The sequence below is a fragment of the Miniopterus natalensis genome, chromosome 2 (assembly GCF_054644295.1).
Source record: "Miniopterus natalensis isolate mMinNat1 chromosome 2, mMinNat1.hap1, whole genome shotgun sequence".
Taxonomy (NCBI): Eukaryota; Metazoa; Chordata; class Mammalia; order Chiroptera; family Miniopteridae; genus Miniopterus; species Miniopterus natalensis.
Genome location: NC_142082.1, coordinates 51014262 through 51029292, shown reverse-complemented (window position 1 = coordinate 51029292; position 15031 = coordinate 51014262). Strand labels below are relative to the sequence as shown.

Here is a 15031-nt window from a genome sequence, read left to right as displayed (position 1 = left end):
CTCTTACCTAGGACCTCGGGTGGCTCTGACTGGAGGCCTTCTGGCTGCTGACCTTGAAGCACGTTAAGCAGGGCTTGGAGACTCCTGAGGCACAGAGATGGATGAGAAAATCGTGTCTCCTTGATCAATTCAAAAACTTCACAAAGTCCAACCTCAATGATCTATTTAAGATGAAAAAAAATTATACCTTATAACCAGGCAGTTTAATTGGTGTAGCTTACTTCCAAAGCAAATGATTAATGTTGCAATATTTAAAAAGCAGAAACAAAAAGAAATATATTTTTTTAAAAAAGGGAAGACCCAATATGTTTAACTTCAAGATTTAGATTTAAAAACAATCCAGTTATATGGATGGTTAAAAACAGTATCACTGTTTAAAAAGTAATTTTAGCATAATGAAATCATAATAAAGTATCATGAAAATTGTCTGTAACAGTAAACTAAGTACTAGAGATTGCATTCACACAGAGAAAATAAACTATTAATTTACAAAGTTCATCTGGCTGTACTCAAGCAAAAATCAGCATTCTTTTATTAGAAGTTATGTTAATTGCTACTTACAGCCAGAAAAAAAAGTCAACAAAGCACACAAGGTGAAAAGATTCAAGTAGGAGCTTTTCATCTTAGTCTTTCCTATAATGGCACAATCGTCATCTTATTATTTATAGGCAGCGGCCGTTCTTCTTTTAGGATTTACCATGAAAAGAACTTTAAACTGCCTAGCCAAAATATCACTACTACTCTTACTTTATTTTATCATTCCTCATCAGGACCAACAAAAATTTGACTCAGTATCTAGCCAAAGATAAATAAGTCAGTAACTAAAGAAACAGAGAGAGCCCAGCCGGTGTGGCTCAGGGGTTGAGCATCGACCTATGACACAGGAGATCGAGGTTCGATTCCCAGTCAGGGCACATGCCTGGGTTGCAGGCTCAATCCCCAGCAGCGGCATGCAGGAGGCAGTTAATCAATGACTCTCATCATTGATGTTTCTCTCTCTCTCTCTCTCCCTTCCTCTCTCTGAAATCAATAAAAAATATATTAAAAAAAAATAAAGAGAAATGTGATGAACTGGTATAAGGAGATAGCTTCAGAGGATTGCTATAACAGTAGATAATGAAATTCCACTTCTCAGTCAATGCCAGATGTATGATATTTTCAGGTGTTAAATTATTTGGAGAAAATAAAAAATTAAATTAAGAATAATTAGTATAAATTCATCAAAGCATTAATACTATTAGATATAACAGTGTAACAGTATTCTCTCTACTGAGATGTATGCATTAACTCATACATATTACATAAATATTTCTTAAGCAAATATTTTGTACAACTTACTATAGGAGCTATAAAGATGTATCATACTAGAGACTGTCCTCTAAGAGTTTATAATGTAACAGGTAAATAAGCCTTGTATATAATTCTTACCCAGTCCAGATCTCTGTTATAGCATTTATTATGTTATAGTATAACTATTTTTGTTCTCACTTTCCCAACTAAAATGGTCTCCTTATGGACAAGGAGCATGTCTTAACAAGTTTAATATCTCCCATTACTAACCTAGTGCCTGGCACATGATAAATATTTGTTTAATTATTCTCTCAGTTGTGCATTGAAAAGCACTGCAACTCAGAAATATATTTTCCAGAAAGGGTCAAATCTTGCAGGCAAGTCAGTTGCAATTCTGATTATCATTTGCAAGGCTTTTGAAAAATACAAATATTACTATGAAGCCAAAATAACTCATAGGGCAATCTTTAGAGAAGTTATTTAAAATCCTAACAGACTTGATTATAGCTAAGATTACAAAAATGCTTGTATAGAGTTTTAATTGATTAAAATGCACTAAGCAATGAAAATTTTCCATTTGATATAGTTTCTTTTCCTGGAATAGACTAGAAAATAAAAACATGTTGTCCAAATTTTCCATCTGCTTATATACTTGCAGGAAACAAATCTGGTCAAACAGCTCATAAGTAGACAACATGGGGCTCTATTCTCAGGCGGATGGGAGACTACTACATCGTATCAGTCTTTAAGATTACTTGCTCTACAACTACCAATCCTGACTTTTCATTATTCAAAGAAAGTTCTATACAGACTACAATCTTGGCTAGGGTTTGTTTATGAAAGTAACATTTCTATAGCAATAAAACATTGAACCTTGCCCAAACATTAAGGCTACTTACTGAACATGTTCCTGAGTTCTCTCTGGTGAGTTTAAGGTGTAATAACAAATGTATGACAATAGGCAACTCAGGAAGGTGCCTAGAAACAGAGCACCAGCTGGTTTTGGTGATACATACCCATAAAATGTTGGTCATAATGATCCTGACAGAGAATTACCCATCTGTCTAATTTAACCACTGTGGATTCTCACTAATCATCTGTATCTTACTTTACTCTAGATTTTTTTTAATAAGGGGGAAAACTCATTTCCAGAATAGTAGTATGTATTCAACATGCAACAAAATAAAACTCAACCTCAAGTTTTCCAATCACATTTAGCTTCAAATTACTGAGCAGAGGAACAAAACATGTTGTGAAATAAGCTTTCTTCCCTGAGGTTTGGCTGAGAGTATTTTATCATACGTATGAACTTTGAAATTGCACTTTACACTTTGAAGCATGTCTTATAGTCACTGAGGATACACTATATACTTCCTGCCCCCTCATTACGAGGAAGAAAGAGTGTAAGGAGAAAACTATATAGTACTTCAAATACGTATGATTTCATTTGTGCAGACATGTATTTTTAATGTGTGTATATAAAAATGTTTATAGTGGGTATTTTTGGGTTAATAGGATTTTGGAAATAATTTCTAACTTTTAATTCATAATGTTCTGCATTTTCCAAATTATGTACAATGAATAAGTACTGCCTTTATAATTAGCAAAATAAATTAATAAATGTAACTTTTAAATAGTTCATTATGATAATTAGATAGCACAATAAGCTTTAATACTTTCAATAATAAACCATAACTACCAAAGAACATGGTTTTCCACTTCAGAAAACTGTCTTTTGTAAATTTTCTGAATTTTACCTTTACTGTTGCTTTCAAATAAGTAAATCCTGAGGGCTCTCTATTATACCTGAAAGAACACAAAATCCAAAAAACTCCCTGATACAGCCAGTCCAATGTCACTGCTGGGAAAAGTGAGATAAAAACAATACTTGGCCAAAGAAAAATGATCTAATGAGTCTTTCAAGGTTTTATTTTGCTCTCCTCAAATCATATATTTCCAAAGGTGATTTTATTATTTCACTAACAAGTGTGAACATAAGACTTTAATCACATCACATTTAGATTTAGTAATCAGCTCTTTGCCATTAGAGCTTGTATCCTATTCTATTACAAGTCCTAGAATCAGTTCTAATACTTCCAAAATACATTTTAAAAAGCTCAAGAGGAAAACAAAAATAGATTTACATACTACTATACGGTGAAGTATACTGTTCAAAAAAAATTATAAAGTAAATATTTGGCAGACAACATTTACAAATAACAAAAAATAAAAATCTAGGGCGGGGAAAGGAGAGGCAGTCAGAATGCTAGGGGTTAGGGCATGGGTGGGGAGTGAAACAGGTGGTATTTCTGGCATCCATTTGCATGACATAAAGGACTGACACAGAAGAAGAGATGATGAGGTCTTTAGGGTTTGAAGTGGATGGAATTTGAAGGTAGGCAAGAAATGTTGGCCATTTTCCTTTTCATCTGACCAGTTCTGTGCCTCTGTTCCAGATGCTGCTCTTTCATGCCAGTTCCCTCGGTCTTTGTTGTTCCTCTCCTGCTCCCCTGTATGTGAGGCTGTTGCTTTCCTTCTCCTCACCTGACTCACCTGAGGTTTCTTTCTCTCTTTTTTTCTGTCACATAATTGAGACAGTTTTTATCCGTCGTTGAAGTATCCTTTTGACACGATTTTTTTCCCTTTTTGAATTTTAAAAGTTAAATTGAATTTGACTGTTATGTAGATCTTGCTTGTCAGGTTTTTTGGCTTTTTGTTTTTTGTGGGTCATTAATCATTAACACTTTAAAAAGGACTTTTATTTATCCCCACCTAAATGTTTCTACACTCGGTTTTTTGACCCAAAATACTTTTTACTACGCACCTCAAACTGTCTTTAATTACCTAATTTCCAGATCCTCTAAAGAGTTTCAAATTTTATAGCTACATAATTTTTAATAGTAATATTTAGGAGTCACACTTCTATCCAGTCATATTTGAGGATAGTCATGCCATATATTTTGTTAAAAGAGGTAGACTGACATAGACTCACTTATTTACTTAATTCAGTAAATTCTTTTTTGAGTTTATAGCAAATATTGTATTATATTATATTATTATACAAAATAATGAGATACTGTCCCTACCCTAAGAAAGTTTTATCTAGTAGGGACAGCAGGCATGTTCAGTGCCTTTAGGATTGATAGGGGCATGGTAGGTATAGTGGAACACAAAGGGGAGTAAGGATGCAACACCGACTGAAGGTGCAGTCAGGTAGAAGAGAGAGCATCATTAGAGACGTACCGGCGGTCTGTTTTGGCTAGAGTGGAGTGGCTGAATAGGGCAAAAGGCAGAAAGCAGGAGCATGGTCCATGAAAGGCTTTATAAATCATGCAACCATTTTCAGATTTTTGTCTTGTAAATTGGAATTATTGAAGATTTTGAACAAAAGAGTTTGATTGGATTTGTATTTTTTAGTAAAGATACTTGGCTGCCAGTAAGACAAATCCACGAGAGAGTGATGAGATTAGAACAGGGGGACCAGTTAGGCAGTATTGCAGTAGTCTAGTAAGTGTTAATGGGGGTTAGAATTAGTGTAGTGGCAGTGTTGGGGCATACAAAAAGCTTCATTTCATTAGATATAAAATATTTCTTAATAAAATGAAGAGTTCCTTGAAAAGTAATCCAACTTATTTGCACCTACACATTTTCTTCTTTGCACCTAATCTGATATTTATAACTACAGCTATTATTTATTGAGCAGGCATGCATTTGACACTTGATAAATCACTAAATCCTCACTACAACCCTATGAGTAGATATCACCCCCTTTTCATAGATGTCAAAACTGAGGCACACAGAGGTTGAATACCTTTCCCAGATTTACACAGCTAGTATGTTTAGTGGTGAGTGTTTGAACCCAGGCAGTCTGACTCTGCCACCCATGCTCTTAATCAGCCTACCCTTTTTACTTGAAGGAAAACTCCATATGTATTAATATTTGGACTATCTGATTTTCTTTGAAAGATCCCCTTTTGACTCTGCATCTTTTGACACAGTCAATCATGCTAAAAAATGTCTTAAGAGTGCCTGATACATTATTTCTTTAACACTCATTAAAACCAGTCTAGTTTTCAACTGTGCAGTATCTTTTCATTTAAACTACAGCTAACTGTTCAAAATCTGCAGACCTGTGTGAAGGATTTCTCTGGCTTTTTATTTTGCTTCCCAATGCTAAGCTTAAGCTGGGTGATTACAGTACAGTGTGAATTACCCAAACTCAGAATAGAATTCTTATCAAAAGTATACTACATAAGTCCTCAGCCTCATATCCTAACTTAACAATATATTTCTCCTCAACCTCCCCTAATTAAGTATAAAGAGTAAGAATTAGAGACCAGGATCTCTAACTGGAAAGACTCACATGGAAAAGATAAGCCAGTTTGTTTAAAGTTGAAGATAGAAGTTTGTAGAGGAGGTACAATGAAGGACACTGGAGAGAAAGGGATTAATAGGAAGAGAAGGGTGCCAAGAGGAAGAGATAAGGGCATCTGAAGATGGGTGGCTAAGAGGCTGAATGAGGAAAGTCACAAAACCTCTACTACCCTATGAAATAGGAAGCAAGTAATCTGCTGAGAATAAGGTGGAAGAGCTTGATAGTAATGATTAAGGACAGTGGTACCCTTAGGAATATCCACCATGAAATGTGTGCAAGAAACCAGATCAGGAACATAGGTTGTATCTTAGCTGCTATTTCCAAGTAACAAAAAAATATTTACATGATATGTTGTGTATACATGTAAAGACGTTTTCAAGGCATAGTTTTAAGGTATTAGTTTAGTAAAAAGGCAATATACACGAATCATTTATGAAAAAATCATTTTAAAATGTCTATTATTTAGAAAAAAGCAATATGAATATATCATCTATAACAAAGGTACATTTTTAAAATGTCTACATTTTTACCCATTCTTTTGTTAGAAATACTAACTACACTTACTATACAGAAAAGAAAATGTTAAAATAATATATATAAAAGGAAAAAGGAAAAATGTATATTATATATGTATATGTAATAACATTATAGTCTTGAAATATACAAATACTTCAACAGAACAGAGCACTTTAAGAACAGTTTGTTCTACTATAGTACATGTTTCTAGAACATCAATTAGCTTATATGCCTCTGGTAAATAAAGGAGTGATACCAGAACAATGTGGAAGTTTTATTGGTTCATATGTAATTTTTTCTAGGCAAGGGGAGCCAGAATAGCAAGAGTACATCTATAACCTTAGGCAAAAAAGGCAAAAGCTCTCAGCTCAGCTTCTGCATAGCCAGAAGCCTGTCTAGTTCTATTTTGAGAAAAATAAAAATGTATGCCTGTACAAGAGCTCCCTCCCCAGAGAGGAGCATCCCCAGCTTTCCATGGCTCTTGGTTTTTGTGGTAGCTTGCACTTCCTCTTGGGCCTACCTTAATGGCAGCCCATAGGCTCAGAGCTCCACTTCGAGCAGCAATGACTCCATGCCTTCAAAGCACCATTTCCACTGTATTGCTTTTGTACATTTCTAATAGCCTCTATTACAGACCCCAACCCACTGATCTCTCTGCTTGGGCTTCCCAAGTACTGCCCACTGAGTTACCAATTATTGACTTTGTTAGCACTCTAGTTATAAAGTTGCACAGTTTTCCAGGTCTGCCCCTACCCCTAAGCCATGTTATTTTTAGTGCACAATCTTATTAAAAAGCAAGATATTTTAGCAATGCAAATATAAGTGTTATAGGCCAAACACCCACAGGTTATGCATGTAAGTGAAACTTAGTGACTTACCTTTGGAAGCTTGATAGGGGGCTCTTTGGATTCCTCCTCTTCATCACTATCTGATTCTCCACTCTGCACAGAGTTCTTAGATGCTGCTGCCAATGACGTTTCCTTTTTCTGCCATTCCAGAACGCAATGGCGTACATTGCAATAAATATTAAACGCAGAAGGATTGCTATGTAGTTTGATATCTGGTATGATTACTGTATTCTCCAAGTTTTCAGACTGAAATGCAAGATATAATATTTCATTTTCATATTCCTTTCCATCATCATCAATTCTCATTTTAAATAAATAAATAAAAAGATTAGAATTAGACATGCTAGATGACTTGCAGAAATCACATAATTGGCAGAGCAGGACAATCTTAAGTCTACTGACTAAACTTACAGTGCCCTTTCCACTATACTTCACTACTTTCTGAGTAACACAGCAATAACTAACTTGACAAGGGCTAGAAAGGGGCAAGCAAAGAACTTAACAGAAATATCCTTTTAGTTCATGATGGGAACTGAGCTAACATAGCTTAACTACTACAGTCTCAAAGGATATTAATTTGGGGATTTTCTAAGGGACACCAAATGTACTATAGAGTCTCAATGACTAACCACAAATGTTGAATTACATTTTCATTTCTTTTAAAAGTAGATATAGGAATTTAAACAGATATTAGGGCTAAAAAAAAAAAGCCTTAATTTTAGTTAATTCTTCTAATTTCATTCTCATTCAAATAATGGTAATGCTAAGAAAATTGCAGATTATGAACATATGCTTTCCTAAAGCTCTTTCTTAGCTATCAGTCTTGAAAAATACTAAAAATCACATGCTTAGTAATTTAATTATTAAAACTAAATAATCAATTTATGTCTTGTCCCAGCATTTTATTCATCAAACCACAACCACTCTTTTATATCAATATTCACATTATAAATATACAGAGAGCTAGTTTAATATATTATACAAATGCAAGTTCCAATAATTAAAGTGTGTCCGGGAAGTAAGCAAGATAAATAAAATGACACCTTAAGTACCAAAAACACTTGATCTCAAAAAATTCTACCCTTCCTTCCTTAAATAATTGGGAAAAAATGAAATACTCTTTATTAAATAAAAAATATACTAAAGTTAACTGACATATAATATGTGGATATGTTCTCTAGAGATATTATGAAGGAAGCAAATATTAGCAATCCAAATCCAACAATATGTAAAAAGATAACACATCATAATTAACCCCAAAACAAGGTTGTCTCAACATTGGGAAAGCAGTGTAATTCCCCATACCAACAAAAATAAGAGAAAAAACATAAGATACTGTAAATAAAGGTAGAAAAAGCATCTGACACAAATCAAATCCCACTCATGATAAAAAGTCTAAGTAAATTAGGAAAATAATTTCCAAAACTTGATAAAGGGTATCTCTGAAATACCACAGCTAACATAGTAAAAGACAATGCTTGCAAACTAAGACTGCAAACAGGGCAAAGAAAACTATTCTAAGCAATCTGATTCAACATTGTACTAGATATGCCAGTGCAATAAACCAAGAAAAAGAAATAAAAGGTATAGTTAGAAAGAATCTTCTAGAAAACAAATCCTTTATTTGCAGAAGGTATGCAAAAAAGCTACTAGACACAAGGTGCAGATTTAGCAAAATCACAGGATACCACCTCTACACATAAAAATGAGTAATACATCTCTATATTAGGAGTGGACAATTGAAAACGCAATTTTAAAACAGCATTAAAGTTACAGACTGGGAGTTCTGGCCAGTGTGGCTCAGTCAGTTGGAGCATCGTCCCGTATACTGAAAGGTTGTAGGTTTGATTCCCGGTCAGGGTACATACCTAGGTTGTGGGTTCAATCCCAGTCAGGGCACATATGGAAGGCAACCAATCAATGTTCTCTCTCACATCAATGTGTTTCCCTCTCTCTCTCCCCCCACTCCCTCCCTCCCTCTCTCTTTCTAAAATCAATAAGCATAGCCTTGGGTGAAGATTAAAAATAAAGTTACAGACTGAGAGGAAATATGTGCAAACCACATACCTGACAAACGATATATCTAGAATACACAAAAAACTTTCAAAATTCAACAATAAAAAACAAACAAGTAATCCAGTTAAATTGGGCAAAAGACATTAACAGACATGTCACTGAAGAAGATAAAAGGCAAATAAGCACATGAAAAAAGGTTCAACATCATGTGCCATTAGGAAATGTAAATTAAAACAAAATGAAATATTTATACGCACACACACATACCTCTCAGAATGGCTAGAATAAAAAATAGTGACACCAAATGCTGGTGAGAATGTGGAGAAACTAGATCTCTCATACAATGCTGACAGAAATGTAAAATAATGCAGCCACTCTGGAAAAAAGTATGGCAGTTTCTTACAAAATTAAACATGAGCTTATAGTACAATCCAGCAATTGCACTCTTGAACATTTATACCAGAGAAATGAAAACTTATGTTCAGGAAAAAACCAACACATGAATATTCATAGCAGCTTTATTCAAAATAAACAAAAACTGGAAACAATTCAGATGTTCTATAATGGGTGAACTGGTTAAACAAACTGGTATATCCATATCATGGAATGTTTACTCTGCAAAAAAAAGGTACAAACTATTGATATATGCACCAATTTGGATGAATCTCAAGGGAATTACGCTGTACGGGAAAAAGCCAATCTCAAAAGGTTACATATTGCACAATTCCATGACAATATTATAGAGATGGAGAACAGATTTGTGGTTGAGGGAGAAGGTGGGGTAGAAGATATCTATGGCTATATGAACAGCATGAAGGATCCTTGTGATGGAACTGTTCTACATATTGACTGTAGTAGTGGTCACACAGAACCACACATGATAAAACGGCATAGAACTAAACACACACACACACACACACACACACACATACACACATGAATACATGTAAAGTACAACTGGTGAAATCTGAATAAGATCAGTAGGTTGGATCAAGGTGGATTTCCTGGTTGTGACATACTATGTGACACACTATGTGATATACTGTGTTTACTATGCAGTATCTTACCAATGAGAGAAAATGGGTGAAGGGTATATAGGATCTCTCTGTATTATTTCTTACTATTGCATTCATACTGCAGTCATCTCAATATTTAATAAAACAATTTTTAAATAATAACATTTACAATGATATCAAAAACATAAAATAATTAAAGTTAAATTTAGCAAAATTATATGCAAACTTTATCCACTGAAAAACAAAAAAATGCTGCTGAAAGAAATTAAAGGACACTTAAAGAAATAGATAAAACATGTTCACTGATAGAAGATTCAATATTATTAAAATGGGCTTTATTCCCCAAATCTATAGATTCAATGCAATCCCAATAAAAATTTCAGTTTTATTTTTAAATGGAAATTTACAAGCTGATTCTAAAATATATAGAGAAATATAAAGTACCTAAACCTACTAAAGCAATTTTTTCCAAAAAAAGACTAGCCCAGCTGGTGTGGCTCAGATGTTGACTTATGATCCAGGAAGTTGCGGTTCGATTCCCAGTCAGGGCACATGCCTGGGATGCCAGCTCAATCTCTAGCAGGGGGCATGCAGGAGGCAGCCAATCAATGACTCTCATCATTGATGTTTCTATCTCTCTCTCCCTCTCCATTCCTCTCTCTAAAATCAATAAAGATATATATATTTTTAAATTAAATAAATAAAAATTTTAAAAGAATAAAGTTGGAAGACATACAACCTGATTTCAAAACTACTGTAATGAAGACAGTATGGTATTGGTATAAAGATAGATATAAAGATCAATTACACACAATAAATTCAAGTAACAGGCCCAAACAATACAGTCAACCGATATTTTACAAAGATTACAAGACAATTCAATAGAAAGAGATACATCTTTTTGACAAATGATGCTGGTGTAAAAAAATTAACATTAATCCTTATCTTGAAGTGGATCATAGGCCTAAATATAACAGCTAAGCCATAGCAGACTTGGCTCAGTGGTGAGAGCACTGGCCCAGTGGTTAGAACACTGGCCCTCGGACTGAAGGGTCCTGGGTTTGATTCCGGCCAAGGGCACATACCTCGGTTGCAGGCTCCATCCCCGGCCCTGGGGTCGGGGCTCATGTGAGAGGCAACCAATCGATTTGTCTCTCTGACATCGATGTATTTCTCTCCTTTCTCTCTCCTCTCTCTCTCTCCTTTCCACTCTCTCTGAAAGCAATGGAAAAAATGTTCTCAGGTGAGGATTAAAAATAAATAAATAAAACTATAAAAATCTATAGAAGAAAATCTGTGACCTTGGGGTAAAGATTTGAGACACAAAATACATGAATCATATTTTTAAAAAATCAATTAATTATATTCATAAAACTTAAAAACCTCTGCTCTTCTAACGCAATATAAAAAACAAACAAAAAACCAAGCCACAGAACAGAAGTTATTTACAATGCAGACATCTGACAAAGAACTTATATCTAGAATTTATCAAGAACTTTGACAATTCAATAATAAGACAAACAATTAGAAAAAAGGGCGACAAAATCTGGACATTACATAATAGAAAGATATAAATGGCTGAAGACACATGAAAAGATGTTTACATCATTAGTCATCAGAGAAACGCAAGTTAATACCCCTATATACTTATTAGAATAACTAAAATTTTAAAAGCTAATAATATCATGTGTTTACAAAGATGTAAATAAAGTAACTGGATTTTCTCATATAATACTGATAAAACAGTAAAATGGAATAATCACTTTGAAAAACAGTTTTCACAGTTTCTTTAAAAGTTAAACATTCATCTACCATGTTACCTGTGAGGAAAGAGTTAACACTGCAGGTATGATTACTTATTCTTTGTATTTTTCCAAGGAACCATGACTGATCCTTGGTCAACGCGTGGGAATGTGGTCTTTAGAGTTTTCTTTATGTAAGTTATTGATAATTCTGTTATATAAAGCTGGAGAAATGGACCATACTTACTGGCTTGTGCGAATGCTTTATATAAATGAGATTGAACCTGAGTTTCAATCTGTGATATACTATGTGATATCACCTGAGTTTCACTGGCCACAGCTGGTTGCAGAGCAAGATACGTCTATATATATGACCAGACCCCCATAAAAGTCTCGGATCCTGACCCAAATAAGCTTTCCTGGGCAGAAACATTCCACATACATCCCTGTAGTTCACCACTGGAGAGAAAGCATGTCCAAGGAAGAACTAGGAACCCTATACCATAACTCCCTAGGAACCCTATACCATAACTCAAAAACATTTATTTTTCCTGCTGCCTACTATGTTCCTTTTTTGTACTAAATCTCAGTGATTAGTATAAATTGCTTTTGAGTTTTCTGAGCCCTCTGGTAAGTCATCAACACTGCCTAATCATTCTACTCCTAGGTATTTACCACCCCTCAAAGAAAACCTGAAAACATATATCCACACAAAGACTACTACATAAATGTTCACAGAAGCTTCATCTGCAATGGTCATAAACTGGAAACAACAGGGAAATGTCCAAAGCATGAATGGATTAACAACTCAGGATATATCCATACGACAGGATACTAATCAGCAAAAAAAAAAAAAGGGGGGGGGGGGCTGAATATAACTCAGAATCACTATGCTGAGGGCAAGATACCAGGTACAAAAGAGTACACACTGTGTGATCACATTTATATGAAATTTTAGAAAATGAAAACTAATCTGTAACCACAAAAGGTACATCTGTGGTTGCCTAGAGCCAGGGCTGTGGGGAGAGATGGAATGTAGCAGAGGATGAGGAAACCCCTAGGAATGATGGAAATTTTCTGAACCTTGACTGTATCTTTCAAAACTCACTATATCACACACTTTAAATCCCTGTCTCAGGTCCTGCTATTAAGGATACTGACCTAAGACAGAAACATTTGGTAATAGGATGTTGAGGAAGTTTGCTGTGTAATGGATTTGATTTCTCCTATAAGAAAGTGAAGTCATTTGTTGGAAGGCAGGATGTGTCAGAAGTTTGAGGAGAGTGACAAAGGTTTGAAAGAGTAACAGGAGAAACTGAGATCTATTTGACCAGAAAAAATAAAAAGATAGTCTGGCTATGGGAGGTCCATTTGAATGTGTACTGGAATCGATGACCTCTTTTTAAACTCCTTTAGCAGCACATGATACTCCCCTGCAGGGAAAGAGAAAACAGCTGGATTCGTATAGGATTGAGTTTTGTAAGATGAGTGCAACAAATACAGGTGGAGGAAAGGAAAATGTGGTAGGTAGAATAACGGCCTGCAAAAATATATTCCCCCTAATCCCTGGAACCTGTGAATATGTTACCTCACGTGGCAAAAGGGACCCTGCAGACATGATTAAATTAAATCTTGAGATGAAGAGATTTTTGTCGATTATCTGAGTGGGGCCAATTAATCACAAGGGTCCTTATAAATGAGAAAGGGTGCCAGGACAGTCAGAGAAGGTGAAAATGTTAGTGTGATGCAGCATGAGAAGACTCAACCAACCATTGCTGGCTTTGAAGATGGAAGGGGGCACAACTCAGGGTATACAGGCAGTCTCTAGAAGCTGGAAAAGACAAAAAAATGAATTCTCTCCTAGAGACTCCAGAGGAATACAGCCTTACAGACATCCTGATTTTAGCCCAGTGAGATACATTTTGAACTTGATTTCCAGAAATATAAGATAATTTGTTTTGTTTTAAGCCAGGGGTGGGGAATCTTTTCTCTGCCAAGGGCCATTTGGATATTTATAACATCATTCGGGGGTCATACAAAATTATCAACTTAAAAATTAGCCTGCTGTATTTGGTCAAATATTTAATTAACTCATCCCCAATGTGATGGCTAGAACTGCTTCTCTTTGGTGAGGCCTTGGCAGGGACAGACCAAATGATTTTGCGGGCCATATATGGGCCATCAAATTTGTTACAGTAGCCATAGGGAACTAACACCGTAGATTAAGCAAAAGTTATTCTAAAAAGACTGTGGCAACTAAGCCAGATAAATAAATGAAAGAAGTGGCTAATGGATGAGGAGAAACAGGGGCCAGTGACAGTAAGAAAGGAGACATAGTAGTATAGCTAAATGGACTTTTTTGTGTTGCTGAAAAGGAATGCTTGTTTTTAAATAATACAGAAATAAAAATGCCCACTGGCATTTTTTAAATAACCTTTTTAAAAAGAGGGTGGATGAAAAATAGTCCAAAAACAGTAATAGAAGGCAAGGAGACTAACAAAATTTTATTATCTTATATGCTTATCATGAGCAGGAAATGTTTCTTACTCATCTTTCTATCCCAAATATCTAGCATAACGCCTATGCATAGTTAGATGCAATTAATATATGAGGAATCAAAGAATGCATTTTTTATACCATTCTTACCACAAGATGCTCCTAAAAAGCAGATAGCCGATGTAAAACCTGAGGCCTAGGCAAGAGAGCTGAATTACTGCGGACATAAAGTTGGAGACAGAATTGAAAGGGATGGAAGACCTTTGATTTCCCACCTCATTCCCACCTCATATATTACCACCTTTAGGAAAATCACCAAATGAAATCTTAAAAGAACTTAAAAAGATCTTCAAGATTCCCATACTAGGACTCTGTGCATAACTCCAAAAAGTGGAAAAAGGGTAGAGGTTGGAAATCTAAATGAGCACATATTTGTTAATGGTTTTTATATATAGTAAGTATATTAAGAATGCTCTCCACTTCCTCTTCTATACCAAAAGCGGAGTAGTACGAGGTGATAGAGTAAAAATATTTTATCTGCCCACCCAGCAACATTTTCAAAAACTTAAGGTAACCACCCCTCTCCCATTCGACATGGCCTGCTCGTCGGGAAGCTCACCTCTAACCAAAGTACCCCATCTCTAAGGCCAAAGTAAATGATATAGGTGAATCAAAAAATCAGATCCAAGACTTTCTGCTAGAACCAGTAGAAGAAACTGTTTCATGCTCAAA

The 15031-nt window shown here is 35.1% G+C and overlaps 1 protein-coding gene across 14 annotated transcripts in view; it reads right to left on the bottom strand.

Moving 5' to 3' along the window:
* MYCBP2 (MYC binding protein 2) overlaps positions 1-15031 on the bottom strand; it is a 256390-nt gene that overhangs the window by 212216 nt on the left and 29143 nt on the right. For all 14 annotated transcript variants that reach the window (XM_016216450.2, XM_016216454.2, XM_016216451.2 and 11 more), the window contains exons 3-4: positions 7060-7275; positions 8-161 (exon numbers count right to left, since the gene is read on the bottom strand). In XM_016216450.2, the coding sequence (XP_016071936.2) occupies positions 8-161; positions 7060-7275 (370 nt within the window). The remainder of the gene's footprint in view (positions 1-7; positions 162-7059; positions 7276-15031) is intronic.